The following is a 16,566-nucleotide window of genomic DNA, read 5'->3' as shown; positions in this document are numbered from 1 at the left end:
ACAGAACAAGTTCACAATGCACATTATTACCTTTGAATAACTATAGCCTTTGAGGTGGGGTATGAGTTAGTGGGAGAAGTTCTCTCTCTTCATCTCTCCATCATAATATACACGTACACACATAGTAAAACTAATGTCCTTATTTAATTTGCCATACAAAATTGTATGAAAACCAGGACGACAGTCCAGGGCAGGAGCAGATGCTGTGTTCCTCCCCATGGCTTCCTTGGGCACCTCGAATCCTCCATCCGGGTGATGGTAGGGAACCACAGCTGTCCACCTTTTGCCTTGCGTGTTTTCAAAAGCTCAATTCTCACTGTGCCACAACCCTTCCATAGTAAGTGTGTGCATCTTCTCTTGCAAAAGCTTCTGCACACAGAGCATGCACTCTGGACTCACCCTGCCCTGGAAGCAGACTCAACTTCAATTAAGTCCTGTCCTCAGATCTGTGGAGAGAGCAGGTCAGTGTCCATGGGCCCTCAGCAGCATGTACACTTTCAGTCTTCTAACATTCTAGAAAGCTCAATTTTCTAATTTATGTATATTTATATATATATACACACACATACACGTATACATATACACACACATATATTATACATATATAATAGAAAAAGTATATAATATATATTTAAATATGTATATAAATAATATTTTAAAATATATATATTGTATATAATTCTTATAATCACCAAACCCGGCATCCAAGCAGAATTTTAGCCTTCACTTATAAGAAAAATAAGTAATGATAAAGCTCAAGGTCTTGGGCCAGCCCATACTGTGGTTGAGGTAGCTGGATCTCACATGGCTGACTGCGCTGTTCAAGTCCTGAACCCAGCTGCTTGAGAAGCACTCCAGGTCGGTGTGCATGCATGCCCATAATCCCCAAAGAAAGGAGAGATGGAGAAGGAAGTGCAGCATGACCGTCCCCGGTGCTTTCTCTCTTTTCTCTCTCTCTGTCTCTCTAGCTAGCACATGTGCCCTCTGGCAAATTTAAAAAATAAAAATGTTTAAGTACCTGATAGTGATGCAGTTACAAAATACTCTCTCCTAGGAGAATGCTACCTCTACCTAGGTGTGGTTTTTATTTTTCCCCCAAAAGCTTCTTGTACCCCTCTCAAATATGTCAGTACCACTCTCTGTCCCTCCTTACAGTGAGTTACTTGCATGCTACTAAATGTTAAATGACCATTTGTCTTTCACAGTAAGGGAAGCACCTCCTTGAGAAAGGTGCTATTAAATTCCCAGCACCTCGCACAGCCCTTGGAAAACTGGGGTGTTTGAACACATACTCGAGGGAATGAACAAACCAGTGAACAAAGTTGTTTCCGATTCAAACTCCTGGGACTGTCTCTAATATGTACAGAGCCACACATGGAAGAACCATCAACATTTATGTGTCGTTCAAGAAAAAGGTGGTTGGACAACTGGATGGCTGGATGGACAACTGGATGTCATAGATTAGTTGAGATGGTGGTTGGACAACTGGATGGCTGGGGCAGTCAAAAGTAGGAAAGGCAGCTGGAATGTTATATATATATATATATTTTTTTTGAAGCTTCTTACGGATGGTTGAGTGTGAACATGTTTATGAGGGGCAGAGTTCAAATCCAGATTTAATTTTAGTTTTAACAAGTGTGATGTTTTCATGCCCAATGTTTTTTCATAGTGTTATATCTATAATAGTAGTCTTTCATTGAGACTCATGGATTCCTTATAGCTTTTTGTTGAATAGAGGATTCTCTTGGAAATATTTTTATTGCCCAAGGACACATGTGCTCATAGCGCATGAGAGAAAGAGAGAGTGAAAGAGAAAGCACCCCACTATGGTCATGCTGAAGCCTTCTCCATTTCTCTATCTTACTATGATTTTAGACATACACACACTACGTCCAGTGTGGTTTTGAAGCCAACAGGGCTGGTATTGGAATTGCTATCCATCTTGTGGGATCTGGCTTTCTATGTAAAGCACTTAACCAATATGCTATGGGGCGGGCTCCATTAAGTCAGATTTATTAAAGTGTAATTTCTATACTGTGAAGTTTACCTTTTGTAGCATACAGGTTTGTGGGGTTTGACACGTACGTAGTCATCTAGAAGCAATTTACCTACCACAATAAAGAACAGGACTTAAAACTTGCCAAACTCTCTCGTGACCTTTGTGGCCATTTCTTCTCCCCACTCCAGCCTCCGAAACCACTTCTCTGTTCCTACAGTTTTTTCCTTTTTCCAGAATGCTGTAAACATGGAATCAGTTGGCAGCCTCTTGATTTTGGTCTTTCATGCTGAACATAATGGGTTTGAAATCCATCCGTGCTGCTGCATGTAAAGTATTATTGCTGAGTAGTTCACTGTATGGATATGCCACACATTGTTCATTCATTACCAATTGATGGACCTTTGAGTTTCATATGCATTCTAGCTATTGCAAGCAATTCTGTAGTGCATATGCACATACAAGGTTTTGTGTAAGTTTTCATGATGTATATTTTTATTTCTTTTGGATAGGTAAGTGGGAGCAGAATGCCATTGCGTGGAAGGGATTCTAAGGAACTTAGTTTTTATTTTGTATATTTTGTTAAACACATCCATGGGTGTGTTTTAAACAATGGGTAATATGGACAGATTCAGAAAGATCCTCATAATGTAGAACAAGGAGACAGACTGGAGGCAGGGAAACTAGTGAAGCATTTTTGCAGACACTGTTGTTTACTTCAGTCTTCCACACTCCATGCTACAGGTGTAGGGCAGAGTGACAGGAATGTCTTGTTTCTGTTTATTGGTCAGCTTCTCCCATGCACCATAGTACTTCCATGGTCAGGTAGGCCCAGGTAACGAATCCAGAGCCTTCTAAAATAGCCTCCTGTGTCATGCTGCAGCACCCATCAGCTGCACCAACATTAAGGTTTACAATCTAAGTATTCATTAGTGCTTTTCTCATGTCTTCTATGTTTTTTTCTTCTTTTCATTTTTTTGTGATGTTAATATTTCAGCCACAGCATGGAAACCGAAATAAGAATTTCAAAAGCAGCTAGTCTCTTCCTTTTGCTTTTGAAAAAAAGATAAACCACTTGTAATGGTTGTGATTTTTTAAAAACTTGGCGCATCCTAGGTAGTGTTGTCCATAGCATCCTGGACTGCAGTGCTGGAAGCCACATGGCTTCCACATGGCCGACTGTGGGTTCAGATTCCCAGGTTGGCCTGAAAACCACTGGTTGTGCACATCCACGTGTCCAAGATCCTGATGAGCCGGAGTGTGGGGGGAAGGGTACTGCAGCATGATGAGACCCTTTCAAGGGTGCTTCCCTCTCACATGCACATTTGTACACACTCTATCATGTATCAAATACAAGCAGAAACAGAATGCTTTGCTAGGGCATAGGCACCTTTCTTCGAAACCACTTAGAAAAATCCCAATTTAACCAAAAGACTAATCCCTTCCAGTACGTTATAGGTATACTTTGAAAAATTAACATGATTTAAATCAACTGAAAATGAGCAGCAGAGGATTTTTGAATTTAGAGACCTTAACAGAACCAGCCCCAGTCACCCATTTGTAGATGAGAAAATCAGCCCAGAGACCTTGAGAGAGTTAACCAGTGCCCCATCCATCGCCAGAAGAAGGATTCATGGTGTTTTTGCCACTGGACTGTGTGCCTACAGAACAAGAAGGAAGACGTGTGCTTGTTTCATTTATTTGTTTGTTTATTGTTGGAAAAATTGCCTTTCTATAATAAGATAAAACTTGAATTTCGAAGAAAGGAACAACAATTCAAAACTATTAAATATGAAGATATATATATAGAAAAGAGGACAACATAGTTCTTTAGTAACAGGTCCTATGAGATTCTTTTCCTATCTTATATATTTTTTTTTACTGAAATATTGTGACACTGAAATACTTTTAGTATGGCCATTAACAAGCATTGTTCTACTATTGACTTTTTTTGGTAAATAAATGTCATGTTAACTTGACTTTATAACACAGGAGACAAGCAAGGGAAAAAACAATAATGTTGGCAGTGACCCCCCACACACACACTCAGGTGTACCCCGGGCTCTCTGGGGGTGGAGGGTGGGGAAGGTATCATTGTGCCAACAGATGCTTCTGCAAAAGCAAAAGGAGCAATTGGGAGACATAAGTTGTTGCTGAGATGACAAGACACAAGATCCCAACACTATAAATGTGTGCCTAAGTTAAGTCAGTTTATTTTTCATGTCAGCATACATAGTGACATGTAATCTATAGTGACATGTAATTAAAAAAAAAACAAACATTATTCACTATGTTTCCCATCTCTGCTTTAGACACCTAGTTTCAACAGCAGAGAGACTGGAGTTTGGGGGAGGGGAGAAAAATAAGAATAAAAGAGATGATCATAGCAATTTCTAAAAATGCATAAGTAATGAAATAAGTGATTGAGCAGCATACCAGTTTTATTACTGAGAGCTGAATTGAAGGATAGGACCTGGGTAATCAAAAAATAACATATTACTTAATTTAGAACCCCAGAAGTGGATCTGCTGGCCCTCTCTAGACTCCAGGCAGCATGGAGCACCGGTTGTCCACCTGGGAGCCTCCCCATAGGTGTGGTCCCAGTATGCCTGCCCTGCGAGGCAGTTTGGGGTGGGGCTGAGCTACGGGATGGATTCTTCTCACTCAGCAGCTGGGGAAGATACTGTCATTCCCACTGAGGGCAGAGGCAGGAGACTAAGGGTTTTAAAAACTTTCCTTGAGGGACCATCGGATAACATAATGGTTATGTTACTGGACTCCCATGTAATGTAACCATTGTGTTGACCACACTTTGAGATCTGGGCCTGGTGACATGAAACTCACACTGAGTGCATGTGCGTGTATGCCCAAAATCCCAAGAAGAGATTATCAGAAAGATCCTCATAATGTAGAACAAGGAGACAGACTGGAGGCAGGGAAACTAGTGAAGCATTTTTGCAGACACTGTTGTTTACTTCAGTCTTCCACACTCCATGCTACAGGTGTAGGGCAGAGTGACAGGAATGTCTTGTTTCTGTTTATTGGTCAGCTTCTCCCATGCACCATAGTACTTCCATGGTCAGGTAGGCCCAGGTAACGAATCCAGAGCCTTCTAAAATAGCCTCCTGTGTCATGCTGCAGCACCCATCAGCTGCACCAACATTAAGGTTTACAATCTAAGTATTCATTAGTGCTTTTCTCATGTCTTCTATGTTTTTTTCTTCTTTTCATTTTTTTGTGATGTTAATATTTCAGCCACAGCATGGAAACCGAAATAAGAATTTCAAAAGCAGCTAGTCTCTTCCTTTTGCTTTTGAAAAAAAGATAAACCACTTGTAATGGTTGTGATTTTTTAAAAACTTGGCGCATCCTAGGTAGTGTTGTCCATAGCATCCTGGACTGCAGTGCTGGAAGCCACATGGCTTCCACATGGCCGACTGTGGGTTCAGATTCCCAGGTTGGCCTGAAAACCACTGGTTGTGCACATCCACGTGTCCAAGATCCTGATGAGCCGGAGTGTGGGGGGAAGGGTACTGCAGCATGATGAGACCCTTTCAAGGGTGCTTCCCTCTCACATGCACATTTGTACACACTCTATCATGTATCAAATACAAGCAGAAACAGAATGCTTTGCTAGGGCATAGGCACCTTTCTTCGAAACCACTTAGAAAAATCCCAATTTAACCAAAAGACTAATCCCTTCCAGTACGTTATAGGTATACTTTGAAAAATTAACATGATTTAAATCAACTGAAAATGAGCAGCAGAGGATTTTTGAATTTAGAGACCTTAACAGAACCAGCCCCAGTCACCCATTTGTAGATGAGAAAATCAGCCCAGAGACCTTGAGAGAGTTAACCAGTGCCCCATCCATCGCCAGAAGAAGGATTCATGGTGTTTTTGCCACTGGACTGTGTGCCTACAGAACAAGAAGGAAGACGTGTGCTTGTTTCATTTATTTGTTTGTTTATTGTTGGAAAAATTGCCTTTCTATAATAAGATAAAACTTGAATTTCGAAGAAAGGAACAACAATTCAAAACTATTAAATATGAAGATATATATATAGAAAAGAGGACAACATAGTTCTTTAGTAACAGGTCCTATGAGATTCTTTTCCTATCTTATATATTTTTTTTTACTGAAATATTGTGACACTGAAATACTTTTAGTATGGCCATTAACAAGCATTGTTCTACTATTGACTTTTTTTGGTAAATAAATGTCATGTTAACTTGACTTTATAACACAGGAGACAAGCAAGGGAAAAAACAATAATGTTGGCAGTGACCCCCCACACACACACTCAGGTGTACCCCAGGCTCTCTGGGGGTGGAGGGTGGGGAAGGTATCATTGTGCCAACAGATGCTTCTGCAAAAGCAAAAGGAGCAATTGGGAGACATAAGTTGTTGCTGAGATGACAAGACACAAGATCCCAACACTATAAATGTGTGCCTAAGTTAAGTCAGTTTATTTTTCATGTCAGCATACATAGTGACATGTAATCTATAGTGACATGTAATTAAAAAAAAAACAAACATTATTCACTATGTTTCCCATCTCTGCTTTAGACACCTAGTTTCAACAGCAGAGAGACTGGAGTTTGGGGGAGGGGAGAAAAATAAGAATAAAAGAGATGATCATAGCAATTTCTAAAAATGCATAAGTAATGAAATAAGTGATTGAGCAGCATACCAGTTTTATTACTGAGAGCTGAATTGAAGGATAGGACCTGGGTAATCAAAAAATAACATATTACTTAATTTAGAACCCCAGAAGTGGATCTGCTGGCCCTCTCTAGACTCCAGGCAGCATGGAGCACCGGTTGTCCACCTGGGAGCCTCCCCATAGGTGTGGTCCCAGTATGCCTGCCCTGCGAGGCAGTTTGGGGTGGGGCTGAGCTACGGGATGGATTCTTCTCACTCAGCAGCTGGGGAAGATACTGTCATTCCCACTGAGGGCAGAGGCAGGAGACTAAGGGTTTTAAAAACTTTCCTTGAGGGACCATCGGATAACATAATGGTTATGTTACTGGACTCCCATGTAATGTAACCATTGTGTTGACCACACTTTGAGATCTGGGCCTGGTGACATGAAACTCACACTGAGTGCATGTGCGTGTATGCCCAAAATCCCAAGAAGAGATTAAAGAAGAGATTGTGGTGTGACCAACCCTCTGGGCAGGGGCATGATTTCTCACTTTCTGTATCTTTGTCTCTCTGGTGAATGCACATGCCTTATAACAAAAAGCTCTTGGGAAAAAAAGAAAAAAAAAACAACTTTTCTTGAGAAAGGTGGGAAATTGTGGGGAGAGGGAAGGCATCAAAGGGGCAAAAAGGCAAAACATTCAACAGACCAAAAAAAAAGAAAAATTATATGTTGATTAAAAAAAAAAAAAAACTTTTCTTGGAAAACAACGCTGTCCCTTTTCCTCCAATGTGGATGACAAAAAAGAGGTATCCAAGTAACCAACCCTTTGGAAACCTCAGGGTTCTCTTAATGAGGTTAAGTTCCTTGTGTTTGGGAGAACAAAAGGGGCTGTATGTGAAGCACCTGATGTGGTGATGGCGCAGAGATTCCTTTCAGGCTTTCTTTGGATAATTTCTGCCTGTTTCCCTCTGATGTGACAACTAGATGATTAAGACACCATTGTCTGAAATAGGGTAAATATGAGAAAAAGGGGATGTCTGAGGAATAGCAAATTCTACTTCTGAACTACTGAGTTTGGGGCATCTCTATCAGTCACACCGAATTTATGATTTTTGTAAAATGTAGGAAAAAGTGAACTAGTTAATTAATTAATAGAGAAGGCTGACACACTTTTTAGTTATCGGGTACTGAGCACTATAAGCTAGCACAGTGCTAAGTGCTTCACGCACAGTATTGATTAAATTCTGTTTTGTAGAGAAGGCACGTGAGCCTCAGAAGAGTTTAGTACCTGTTTGTCTCAGGTACAGAGCATGGACATGTCAGAGCTGGGCCTCAGACCTGCTTCCACCCTTGGGTCAGTGAGGAAACCACTGCTCTGGCCAGGAGTGTGAGGTAGTGGAGAAGCCATTATGCAGGGAGGGGAGAGAGTGTAGCGAGTGGTGGAGTTAGGGTGTCCTGGTTGGCTGGTTTGCTTTAACATGGGAGAGCCTTCAGCGCTACTGAATACTGATGAGGGCAGAAGAGGGAGGCAGAGAGGGAGGAGATGTTCAGAAGGCAGAGTGCAAGAGTCTGTGTGTGTGTGGAGGGGATAACCTTAGGAAGAAGAGCACCTCTTTTTTGTGTGTGCTAGGGTAGGGCAAGAAAATTATTTCTAGGTTTAACATGAGCACATTGATGATGTACTCTTCTGATTGCTCTCATTACTCTCTGTCCCTCCCACTCTACCCCATTCTGTCCAGCAGTCAGTCCCCGTCACCCGGAGTACACTAGCCCTTCAGACTTCCACCCTTGTTCTGCAGGGCTCCCAGGGAGCACTCAGCTGGTCTGCCCTCTCACCTGCTGATGTGACTTCCTCTCGAGAAGAGGCATCCTATTCACTGGTGGTCAGGGCCTTCAAAACTGTTTGCTAAGTATGCATGAATTAATTCAGTCTGTGTTTAAGACATAGTGCCACACTGCAGGGCTTTATGGTCTGAAAAAGAACTATTACTACACAGATGATCGTAAGGAAAGTCACATTGAACAAGGGTCACACAACTCAGATGTGCAGAATTTTGTGGACTTCAGGAGATAAGGGGATGTTACAGTCTACTTACGAGGAGCAAGAGGACATCCAGACATAGCCAAATTTACTGGAGTTTATTGATTAAGCCAGCAGCATACGGGGGACTCGTGTCTCTCTAAACCCCTCAGCTACAAGTGAAAGGAGAAGGGAGCTTAAATAGGCCAAAAATTCACAATCATTTCTGGGATGACTTGATGGTGATGGTTTACAAGGACAAGGTGCAGTGGGCTTTGAAGGGTAGGGGGTATGGTTTCACAATAGGGTTTTACAAGGAAAAGGCAAGTTTCTAGTTATTACAATCTTTTATTTATTTATGTATTTATGTATTTATTTATTTATTTTTATTGAGAGGTTTTTGCTATAGGGCCCATGTGCTTGCCAGAAAGACAGAGGCAGAAAGCAAGAAATCACCTCCCAAGGGGATGGCCACACAGCAATATCTTCTTCATTCTCCTCTCGGGATCTTGGGTATGCATGCACATGTACCCAGCATAAGTCCAAGCCACTAGGTCCAGGACTCAAACCGCGGTCTACTACATGGAAGTCCAGTGACATAGCCATTATTCCAACTGCTGGTTCCAGGAATCTAACAGTTAATAGTAGAGGTGGTCCTCCAAGATGAAGTCGTGCTTCAAGGGCAGGAGGGAGAAGAGGAGGAGCAGGAGCAGAAGGACTGGGTACCGTTGTCCCACAGTATCTGCAAGGAATTCATAGGACCTCCTTCAAATAGTGAACTCTGGATACTCAAATCACTTGTATAAAATAGTGGAGTATTTTCATGTAACCTAGGCACATTCTCCCATGCAGTTTATTTTTTTAGGGAATAATGATTAGAAAAGCCCCTGTACATGTTCAGCACAGCCACACCATGGAGGCTTAACTTCACAGAATGGATCAGCAACAGCAGAACTGATTACATCCGGGGTTGCTGGAATCCGCGGAGGTGGACCTCACAGATCTGAAAGGCCAACTGTGTTGTTTGAGTGATACCATAAGAAACTTTCTAAGGAGTATAGTTCTAAATTCGTTGTTGAAGGATTATGTGTATTTTGTTTACTGACAGAGAAAGAAAGAAACTGTTTTATCTAGAGAAAGTATTATAAGAAATAGCACGAAGCTAATTTTGGGAATCTGGCAGTCCAGTTTGACTGAAGTATGGAGTGTAAGCAGTGATTTCAAAAAGTTTATGGGAACCAGCGGTTAGCGTAATGGCTATGTCGCTGGACTCCCACGTAGTCGACCGCGGTTCGTGTCCCGGACCCGGTGGCTTAAAACTCACGCCGGGCGCGTGTGCGTGTGTGCCCAAGATCCCAAGAGGAGAATGGAGGAGAAGGGATTGTGGCGTGACCATCCCCCCTGGGGGGTGATTTCTCGCTTTCTGTCTCTATGTCTCTGTCTGTCTGGCGAGCGCACGCGCCCTACAGTGAAAATCTCTCAAAAAAAAAAAAAAAGTTTATGGAAAAATAGAATTAAAACATTCATTTATTTTGATGCAAAAAATTGTTTTTAAATACATGTAGCCTCCAGCATGTTTAGTTGTATTAATATTATAAGACTTGTGTTGGCAATTTATGTCAAGCAAAAGATTAATACTGGACAATTAATTCCCCTTGGACATTACCTTTGTGACTGGACTTACTATGCAACTTGTGTTTCTTAAACTTTTACTGGTTTAACAGTGTTAAACCTGAAAGGAATTCACAAAAACTAAATATATAATAAATGAGAAAAATATGTATGCATAGTTTTAATAATTTGCATTTTCCTTGAACTTTTGAGACTGCTCATAGCTGGGGTGGTAGATCTGTGATGCACTGGAAGGACCTCAACTGCTAAACTAAGAAAAATTTTCACTTCTCTATCAGAAAACGTTGTGAGCATATTCAGAACCCCCTTTCATCCCTTCTGTATTTCTCCATCTTGTCAGACTTTAGGACACATACACATACACACATACTTACATACACACTCAGTGTGCTTTTCAAGCCACGAGGGTTGGGATTCAAACCACACAGTTGGCCATGTGGGATCTGGCTCCCTTGACCTCCAGGCCATGCCATGGGCTAGGCCTTTGGTTTTTTCTTTATTCATGATAGAGTATGTGTGAAGTAAGCATGACTCCATCTTGGAGGTGCGCCTCCAAGAGAAGTGGGGAATGAAGCAGAAGTGACTCCATCTTGGAGGAGCCTCCATTATGAACTGTTAAATCCCTATGACTGGAAACCTGCCCTCTTCCCTTTTGTCTAATAGTAAGTAGAGTGATTAACACTCCCATTGTCCTTAAAATTCCACTTGTGTTAGTTGCCTTAAGAAAAGGTCCAGTCACTGGACATTGCCCAGAACCATAAAGACTATTCAGATTCCATTGTGTTTGGGTAAAGATGGAACATACTCTTGGCGATGATTAACCTGCTTACCTGCTTGTTCTGCTTCTGTGATGTGCTTTTGCTTGCTTTTACATTAAAAAACCCTACCCCCACCCTTTCACATCCACTGTTCTTTGTCCTTCTGAATCCTCAGGTCATCCTGGACATGATTGTGCATTTTTGGCCTATATAAGCTCCTTTCTTCATTTACTCAAGGCTGCTAGGTTTTGTGAGACATGAGTGTCCCCCGCCCCCATGCCGCAAGCTTAATCAATAAACTCCAATAAATTTGGCTATGGTTGGATGTCCTTTTATTTCTCGCTGAGTAGACTATAACATGTGTATCTGCTTAAGAGAAAAAAAAAGGCACTCTTCACAGGGTCTGATCACATCATGGTTCCCTTTGTCCAGTCCTCCAGGGTGTTGAATCTCGTACACTCATGTGCCTGCCTGACCTGTTTCAGACTGGCTGGACTAGAGATTCGAACCACAGTCACCATGTAGGATCCGACTTCTCTTGAGCAGTACATTACTGCTGCTCCATGGAGCTGGTCCTTGGAAACTATTTTAAGCAGTGTTTCAGACTTAGCTGTGAGAATTTAGAAATCGTACCCAGCATGTTCACCCCACTGGCTAAGGCAGTGTCTCTAAGAGTTTCAGGGTACTAGTATCATTGTTGTGCAGCAGCAGCTGAGTTGTCCTCTCTGGCAGTTACTTGGCTGCCATACTGTCTGGGGAAAATGGGAATATGAGTGGACTCTGCTTGTCCCTACAGTTATATATTCATCACTAAAACTGGTTCCTCCCTACCCTATTTGTAAATTGTTATTCTTGATAACTATTTCTAGTCCACAAACAAATTAAAAATAAAAACTTATTTTTTTATCTTTCAGTTAAAAAAAAGAAGCCTAAACTTTTAAATAAATTTGATAAGACTATTAAAGCTGAACTTGATGCTGCTGAAAAGCTCCGTAAAAGGGTAGGTTGGTATTTTTGGTTTTCATGGAAATGTGCAAATGGTTTCACTGTTAAATAAGCTCAAGCATTACTCTTGGTTTATTCAAAATAATAATCAATGTATAAGGAATAACCTTAGAATAAAATTATTTTGTATCAAGATACATTATACATGTATTTTACATGACCTGAACCAGGTAGGAAGGAATCACAGTCATATAGACAAAAAGAACTAGAAATGTCCTTCATGCCAACTGACCTGGGTGTCAGCCCGCCTCCGTCACATTCTAATTACCTGGCTGCAAGCAGATCACTTGTCCCTTCAGAGCCCTCCTTATTTGAAAATATGAAAATGTTATGTGCTCTTCCTACCTTCTGCTGGCTTTTGCAAAGATTAGATGAGATTTTAGAGTGGTCAGCACTGTCAAGCACCTTAAAAGTGAATGTTTTTAATTTTATAGACCCTTATGCAAAAGGGTTGAAAAAATATCAGTCCAATATTCTTAGTCTAGTTTCTATTAGATGAAGTACATTAAGTTTTTTACTTAGGGTTAAATTCCTGTACCCCCAATTTTTAGAGTGACTATTTTGCTTTTTCATCAATTAAATTAAAATATTACTTATATTCCTTTCTAGATATTAGATATTATATTTTCATTGTTTCTGAAAACAATGACTTGACACTACATTGAAGTTGTTTATTTTCTTAACTAAGTCATATTCAACTAATTATCAGGTCCCAAAACTTTTATTATAATGTAATTTAATCACACATTTAATCATCCAGTTGTGTTTTTTTTTAATTATTTTATTTATTTATCATTATTATTTTTTAATTTGCTACAGGGCACACGCGCTCACCAGAGAGAGAGAGAAACAGAGACACAGAGGGAAAGTGAGAAAGCAAGTTGCCAGATCTGAGACTCGACCTGCTGTTGGCCATGTTGCAGTTCAGAGCCTCTACCACCATGCTACTTGCTGGCCCCATCCACTTGTTTTTTGTTTGTTTGTTTGTTTGTTTGTTTTTGAGAGTTTTTGCTGTAGGGCACGTGCACTCCCAGAAAGACAGAGAGATAGAAAGTGAGAAATCACCCCCCAGGGTGGATGGCCATGCCATAATCCCTTCTCCTCCATTCTCCTCTCGGGATATCGAGCATGCACACACACGTGCCCAGCATGAGTTTAAGACACCGGGTCTGGGAGTTGAACCGTGGTTGAGTACATGAGAATCCAGCGACATAGCCATTACGCTAACTGCTGGTCCCCTATCCACTTGTTTTTGGTGGAAATTTCTCTTTATTCTGTACTTGAATTTAGATTCTGTGTGATGCTCATTAGTTTTTCTGCAGTAAGCTTTTGTATCAAGTAGACATTGGCTGCAGAAAAAATTTAAAAGTACAAGAGGATCTTAAGTAACTAAAGAACAATAAAAACTTGGCAAGGTAGGAACTGAAGTGGAACAAGAAGGTGCTTCCCAAATATTTATTGGAAATTCACAAAATAGAAAGCCTTGTATAAGTAGCATCAGATGTGGCTCTGGAACCAAGATTTGGCCTATATTGTTTGCCAGCTGATAAAAATATAGTAAATCTGAAAGGTAATATAGCAAAGTCATCATTTCCTGCTCCTAAATTTAACCTTACAGAAGGAAGTCATCTACTATTTGCAGTAAATTTGTATTTCTAAGTAAGACCTCTAAACAGGGCACCAACATCAAAAATGGACAGGTTGGGGTTACATCAAGCTAAAACTTTCCTTCATAGTAAAGAAAATATTAAGTAAAGAGATAACCTATACAATGAAGGAAATATTTGGAAACTATATTTCTATACTTTTGATATGGACCTGGTAATCAGAATATGTAAGAAACTCAAGCAGCCCCCCCTCCCCACACACACACTCACAAAATCTCCACTATTAATTCAATTAAAAATGGGCAATCAATCTTCAATCTGAAATGACAGCTCTCAAGAAAACATTAAAAAATGTTCTATTTCTCTTATCATAAAGGAAATGTAAACCAAAACCACAATGAGGTGTCATCTAATTCCAATCAGAATGCCCATGATAAAACAAACAAACAAAACAAAAAACGCACACAGAGTAATAAGAGCTAGCTATATTGTGGAAATAGGAGAAAACTGGTGTGTTGCGGATAAGAACATAAATTAGTGTGGCCACTGTGGAAAACAGCATGAACATTCCTCCAAAATCTAAAATAGAATTACCGCATAACTCAGCAATCCCACTCTTGGATATTTCTCCACAGGACATGAAATCACTCTGTCAGAGAGACATTTGCACATCCATGTTTTTTGCAACATTATTCACAACAGATAAGACATAGAATCAGCCTAAATGCCCAACAACCAATGAATGGATTAAGTAAATGTGGCACATATACACTATGGAATGTTACTCAGCTACTAGGAAAATCAGTGTCCTGTTGTTGGTCACAAAGTGAACAAATATAGATGTTATAATGCTAGATGAAATAGCTAGGCTGTGAAAGGTGGAAAACTGTATGTTCCCCTTAATATATACTGTATTTCTGCATTCTTGTTTGAAACAGAAGGACTTGATGACATAGAAGGAGGGGGAGTAATGACAGACACCAGAAGCTGCATAGTGGTATGGGAATGGTTTTTGGAGAAAATTATAAACAGATACAAGAATGCATGTAAACAAGTAGAATAGGGGGACCACCAGTTAGCGTAATGGCTATGTCGCTGGACTCCCATGGTGTCGACCGTGGTGTCCCATGTACCCGGTGGCTTAAACTCACGCCGGGCGCATGTGCGTGCGTGCCCAAGATCCCGAGAGGAGAATGGAGGAGAAGGGATTGTGGCATGGCCATCCCCCCTCGGGGGTGATTTCTAGCTTTCTGTCTCTCTGTCTGTCTCTGTCTGGCAAGCGCTTGCGCCCTATAGCAAAAACCTTTTCAAAAAAAAAAAGTGGAATAGGTTATGAAGCAGGATACTACAGCAGAGTAAAAAATGTCACTGACAGTTCAATATATACTTTCAAAAAAAAACAACCAAAACTAGTAGAGCTATTATTGAATGTGTACTGTGTGATGCAGTGCTCAATGCAAATAAAATAAATATCTTGCTATCCTTGATTTATTACACACTGTATGCATGGTTTGAATAACCATAGTGTACCCACAAATATACAAAACAACTAAATGTAATTTAGAAATCAAATTTTGAAAAACTTAAAAATAGAAATAAAATTTCTTCATTTGCATTTCTTCATTTCTTAATAGAAAAAAGTCTCATTCTATTTTAAAAAAGAAGAAATAGAAACATCTTTTTCTCTTCCTGTTTGGGTCCTTCACTCCCTCTGTACTATGCCATATATGAAAATAGGGGCTGCCTCTTGCACAGGTGACTTGGGATAAAGGACAATTGAACAGTTTTCAAGAAGGATTTTTATGTGATTTTAATGAACGACAAGGAAAGGCTCAGTTATTAAGGGGGAGATAGATTAGTGGGACATGAAAATGCTGGAATAGTCAAAGGGGTCATCTCTAGTCACTTCTCTGAAGAAATTAGGATTTTTAAGGAGCACCCTGATTCTATCACAGGCTCCATAAAGGAGGAAAAAGTGGCCCCCTATGTAAGTCTTGCTTTTGAAACAACTGGAAGTCACATTATTGACTGAACCATCAGCGTACCTAAGTCTTTTCAAGTTGTTATGGCTATTTTTAAGAAATATTTTAAGCTTGCCCCCACACACACAAGGTGTGTACACTGACCAGAAAGAGACAGAATGACACAGTGAGAGGGAAAGTGAGAAATCATCCCCATGGGGATGGCCATACCGCAGTCCCTTCTGCTCTGTTCTCCTTGGATTTGGGGCACACACACATATATACCTAGTGTGATCATCAGGTCACAAGGTCTGGAACTTGAACTGTGGTTGGCCATGTGGGAGTCCAGTGACTTAACCACAACACCACCTGCTGGCTCTGACATAGCACCTATTTTTATAGAATGCAACTTAGTGCACTGGAATAGCTGAGGCCTGACCAAAGACATGCACCAGACCATGTGAGTGCAGCTTTAGTTCCAGTCTTCACTCCAAGCTCTAGACTACATGAAAGTATGTAGACTCTTTTTACACAGATCAGATTATATGTCAGTTATCTACTTTTAAAATAAATTTATTATTCAAAACTCCTTTCAGTCCCCAGAAGAATTCAAAATGGTATACTGAAATATATTTATTTGTTGGGATCATTTATTTTTAATTATAAGAGAAAAGGGAAAATATTTTAATACACCAGAGTAAGATCAACACATGAAATTTCATACCACAGGCTCCAAACCCCCATGAATGAAGTCAACTGCACTTTCTCATGGGCAGAATAAGAGAAACAGAATCAGAGTGTAATTATTATTGTTCATCAGAATAGCTATTCTTCACCAAGTCTGGAAAGAACCATTCTACTGTAGTAATGGCTATGTCGCTGGACTCCCATGGTGTCGACCGTGGTGTCCCATGTACCCGGTGGCTTAAACTCACGCC

General features: G+C 40.5%; 1 protein-coding gene across 4 annotated transcripts in view; it reads left to right on the top strand.

Moving 5' to 3' along the window:
• The window catches only part of ASPH (aspartate beta-hydroxylase), a gene marked incomplete at its 5' end in the record, with an annotated part of 229,308 nt that overhangs the window by 110,751 nt on the left and 101,991 nt on the right, over nucleotides 1-16,566 (top strand). For all 4 annotated transcript variants that reach the window (XM_027774298.1, XM_027774299.1, XM_027774297.1 and 1 more), the window contains 1 exon segment: nucleotides 11,970-12,055. In XM_027774298.1, the coding sequence (XP_027630099.1) occupies nucleotides 11,970-12,055 (86 nt within the window).

The sequence above is a fragment of the Tupaia chinensis genome, unplaced genomic scaffold, assembly GCF_000334495.1.
Source record: "Tupaia chinensis unplaced genomic scaffold, TupChi_1.0 Scaffold000421_1, whole genome shotgun sequence".
Classification (NCBI taxonomy): Eukaryota; Metazoa; Chordata; class Mammalia; order Scandentia; family Tupaiidae; genus Tupaia; species Tupaia belangeri.
The sequence above is the reverse complement of the archived record's forward strand: the minus strand, read 5'-3'. Positions and strand labels throughout refer to the sequence as shown.